This window comes from Vitis vinifera, chromosome 3, assembly GCF_030704535.1.
Source record: "Vitis vinifera cultivar Pinot Noir 40024 chromosome 3, ASM3070453v1".
NCBI classification, from domain to species: domain Eukaryota; kingdom Viridiplantae; phylum Streptophyta; class Magnoliopsida; order Vitales; family Vitaceae; genus Vitis; species Vitis vinifera.
This window is the reverse complement of record NC_081807.1, coordinates 8,090,526-8,094,944: the sequence shown is the minus strand read 5'-3', so window position 1 is coordinate 8,094,944 and position 4,419 is coordinate 8,090,526. Positions and strand designations below refer to the sequence as shown.

Here is a 4,419-nt window from a genome sequence, read left to right as displayed (position 1 = left end):
CATCACCTCTCTAATAATTGGGATAACTTGTCTTAGTTAGAGTAAAAATCTAAGTTGGATGTGTTATTGTACGTGCATATGTTGCATATTGAATATGACTTGTGAAGATAATATGCCTTAGGTCATAAAGTTAGGAAGTTTTGGAAGAAGCTAGGCTATATGATACGGGGAATTGGGTCGTAGCAATTCTGGACCACGTGCATGTGCAGCACATGGTGTCCTTGCACCCCAAAATCGAACATGGTTGTGACGCATGAAACTCTTCATTTAAAGTCATCTTGGCTCCATGTGACGAATGGGTCCAAAAATCTTTTCAAGTATCTAAAGATAAGCTCTTTCGTCAAAACCTTTCTTTTTTCCTTATGTATTGTTCATTTCCTTCGCCTTAAAAACCAGAAGGGATTATTTTTTCTTCTATAAATAGATCAGCAATAGAGAGGTAGGGGGTGGAGAGCAACAAAGTAGTGGGAAAGCAATGGAGAGTGTGTTAAGTATCATTCTCATATTTGGTGGTACAGGTTATATTGGTAGATATATGGTTAAGGCCAGCGTTAAGATGGGTCATCCAACGTACGTTTATTCTAGGCCTATGACTCCACAAACACATCCCTCCAAGATAGAACTTCTCAAAGAGTTCCAGTCCATGGGCGTCAACATTGTCCAAGTAATACCTTTTTTTCCCTCTTTTTCGTCTTGGTATCTTTGCTTACTTCCTGCGGTGATCAATATGCTGTTGCAACAGGGAGAACTGGATGAGCATGAGAAGCTTGTGTCGGTGATTCAACAAGTAGATGTGGTCATCTCGGCCCTTGCATATCCCCAAGTTCTTGACCAACTCAAAATTATAGATGCCATCAAAGTTGCAGGCACATCAAAAGTATTCATCGATCCAGCCCTTCACTTTAGAAGTTTGATTCAAACTGGCTCGTAAGAAAAATATCGGTTTTAGCATGTTTTGAAATTATTGCTCAATTTTAGTTGGTTTGAAAATGCAGCTTTTATAGAAATTAAAACCCACAATTTTAAAATATGATTTATAAATTTGAATCGAAATTGCACGTTCAAAATATGATTTCAAATTTATTTTTTTTAATTTTTTTTAAAAAAAAAATGAAAGATGAAGCATGTGAGAGAAATGGGTCATTTTGATTAAGTTATTCTTCCTAGGCCCAAATGTACATTTTTATCCAAAGGGCATTTTGAATCCAAACTCCTAACTTTGTTCATGAAATTACTGTTTGGGTTACGAGGTTTATTTATTTATTTTTATTTAAATAACATTATTTTAAAATATATGGCTTTTTTAAAGAATAATATTTCATAAAAATATTAAAAAAAATATTTTCAGGAAAAAAAAAATGACTTTCCAAAATGGTACTTAAGTATGAATAATATTTTTAAATTTGTATTAAAATTATCTTTTTAAATGAATATTTTGACATGAACAATATTCTTTTATTTCAACTGCATGTGCCTTACCTTATTGGTCTGGTATCTCGGGTCCACTTGTTATTATTATGTGACCCACATCCCTAAAGGTTGAGTGCTGTCCACTCACCTCCCATCGTCTCGTCGTTGGTGAATAGATTTATGTACCTTACATGGGTGCTACAATTATAGGGGATTTTTTTTCATATATCTATCTTGCGAAGGTCTATAATAAGATGTAAATTAATATAAGATTAAGGTATATATAAATAAGATTAAATATAAATAAAAAAGTGAAAAAGATACAAAATAATGAGACATAAATTGGATACAAAATGAAACTAAATTACGAAACAAAGTATTACTTTAGTTATGATTCCGTAATGTAATGAGAGCCAAATGATAAGTTACAAGTTAAGAAGAGATAGAACTTTCCATTTTTTTTGTGCTGAAAGTTCTCTCTGTACTTGAAGATAGGTCACTAATGGTCTACATATTGGTTACGTCATTTTTAGTTTTAGTCCCATAGGATATTATTAATATTTTATCATGTCTTTTTTATAATTTTTAATGACATTCTTTGTACTTTATATATTTATATTATTAATTTATACGTGTCTCTAAATCATATTATATGATGATATTCATTACAATAATTCTTTTTAAGGCCAAATATGTAACTCATCCTTAAATGAATTTTAAAATTCCACTAACTATTATTATAAAATGTTACAAATTATATAATTCATAAATGAATTTCTTTATATATCAATTATAATAAATAATATATGTATTATTACTTCTTATTTTATTTTTAAAAAGTTTTCAAATATTTTTATAAATTTTGATCAATTTTTAATCAATCAATATTTTATGTCAAAATATCCATCAACATTTTTCAATGTATCCGTAAAATGAAGTTACTGATATATTTGTCAAAATCGATATTTTAATCATTTTATATAGGTTAAAACTTGCAAATTGGAGTTTGATATTATCTAAAATTATGAGTGTAAAATGATATCAGATGAGATTGACACTGAGGTCTATACTGATGTCACATTATTTGATAGCTTATTTAAAATTTGAGCTATTCTTATACTTGGTTATTTTCATTAGAGGTTTCTTCCATCTGATTTTGGAGTTGAGGAGGATAGGGTGACTGTTCTTTCCCCATTCCAAGAATTCCTTGATAAGAAGAGGATTATCAGAAGAGCCATTGAAGCTGCTGGGATTTCTTACACATTTGTGTCTGCTAGCTGCTTTGGTGCATACTTTGTGAATTACTTGCTCCATCCACATGACTATTCAAACGATAGTATTACCGTCTATGGCAGTGGTGAAGCCCAGGGTATGTCCTAAGGGAAACCTCTAGTTCTCTAAATAAAGCATAAAGCATGTATATACTCGTATTTGCATGACATACACAATTTTTAATGTTATTTACAGCGGTGTTAAATTATGAAGAAGACATTGCTCTTTATACAATCAAGGTGGCAAATGATCCCACAGCCTGCAATCGGATAGTCATTTTTCTACCCCCCAAAAACATTATTTCGCAGCTCGAATTGATCGCTCTTTGGGAGAAGAAGACTGGTAGAAGCTTCAAGAGAGTTCATGTCTCAGAGGAAGAGCTTGTGAAGCTATCTGAGAGTAAGAAATGCAAATTCTTAATCAATTAATACATCATTTGTTCTTTACTGAATTTGGAAATTCAGAATCTATTTACATTTTGATAACCAACTTTAAGCTTTTCTTTCTTTGTTACTTTTTCAGCCCTGCCAAATCCGCAAAACATACCCGTGGCCATCCTTCACAGTATATTCGTAAAAGGGGTTCTAATGAATTTCGAAATAGGGGAAGATGACATCGAGGTTTCAAAACTATATCCTGATATTAACTATCATACCATTGATCAGCTCCTCCATATTTTTCTCACAAATCCCCCCAGCCCTTGTTCTGCTGCCTTCGAATGAGGTTGGTGTAGCAAGTTCTCTTTTTTTTTTTTATGTTCAAAAAAGTGAGATCAATCCGCTGAATCAATGTTAGTTTATCTGGACACTATCTTTTAATTCCAAGGAATTGCAGTGAGCTGTATGTTTTGCAATGATCAATCTTTATGTATCCATCTATATTTTTGTAATGCTGCTATTTTCAAAAAAACTTTCTTTCCGTGGCTTGAACAATTTTCTCAGTTTGGTTGAAGCATCTTTGGAATAATATAACCGGTGATTTCTCCATCCTACCTCATGAAACACAACCCAAGGAGGTTTCTTTGGCATCTGCAACCTCTCTCTGCAATTCTAATTGATCAATAGTGGTGGAGAAAGCACTGATTGTTAATTAAACAATGATCACTCCTACTAGAAAAATGCTTCTTGTTAACATTAGTTTTATTGACCCTCGAGAAAGAATATCATCTCTGGTATTTCATGATCTCATCACATTGATGCTGCTTGTTCACACTTTAATAAACACCGAGTTTGGCCACAGTAGAGCGTACCATATGTCACATCATGACTTCTATTTGACATGATTATAGACTATATTTGAGAGAGCTATAATGTTTAATTACCCAAATTTGACTTTAATCTTGGGTCACAATCTAGATTAAATGAGTGTTTCTACAAATCACATTTTGTACCCACCCCCCCCCCCCCCCCAAAAAAAAAGTGTGTAAAATGTGATACAATGTTTTTGGTATCCAAATTTGACTTTGATGCCATTGAGCAAACTTCTTACATGACAAATTCTTTAGAGAGTTATAATGTTTTTAACATCTAAATTTGATTTTCATGGCCCCTACAAACTTCTAAAGCGACAAACCCTTGATCTAGAACACAACAACAAATCTTATTCTAGTGATGAGAGAAATAAAAGATGTCGGCAAACTAATAAGTAAATGGACTTCTATTTTTCTATAATAAAGTAGTTAAAATAAAATAAAATAAAATTTTATAACAATATGTTGATAAAGACTAGAATTTGACT

At 32.1% G+C, this 4,419-nt stretch overlaps 1 protein-coding gene across 1 annotated transcript; it reads left to right on the top strand.

The window, feature by feature from the left end:
* Window positions 1-428: 428 nt before the first annotated feature.
* LOC100254843 (eugenol synthase 1) lies at window positions 429-3,614 on the top strand. Its single transcript, XM_003631652.4, has 5 exons — window positions 429-664; window positions 743-877; window positions 2,548-2,779; window positions 2,878-3,081; window positions 3,205-3,614. The coding sequence occupies exons 1-5, from the start codon at window positions 476-478 to the stop codon at window positions 3,402-3,404; spliced, it is 960 nt and encodes a 319-aa protein (XP_003631700.1). The 5' UTR covers window positions 429-475; the 3' UTR covers window positions 3,405-3,614.
* The last annotated feature ends 805 nt before the right edge of the window (window positions 3,615-4,419 follow it).

What these genes read in the sequence shown, in the direction of transcription:
- LOC100254843 (XM_003631652.4), top strand. Translation starts at nt 476, where the DNA reads ATGGAGAGTGTGTTAAGTATCATTCTCATATTTGGTGGTACAGGTTAT. An exon ending in AAGTTGCAGGCACATCAAAA is followed by an intron (nt 878 to 2,547) that starts GTATTCATCGAT and finishes TATTTTCATTAG; the next exon opens with AGGTTTCTTCCATCTGATTT. An exon ending in GCTTGTGAAGCTATCTGAGA is followed by an intron (nt 3,082 to 3,204) that starts GTAAGAAATGCA and finishes TTACTTTTTCAG; the next exon opens with CCCTGCCAAATCCGCAAAAC.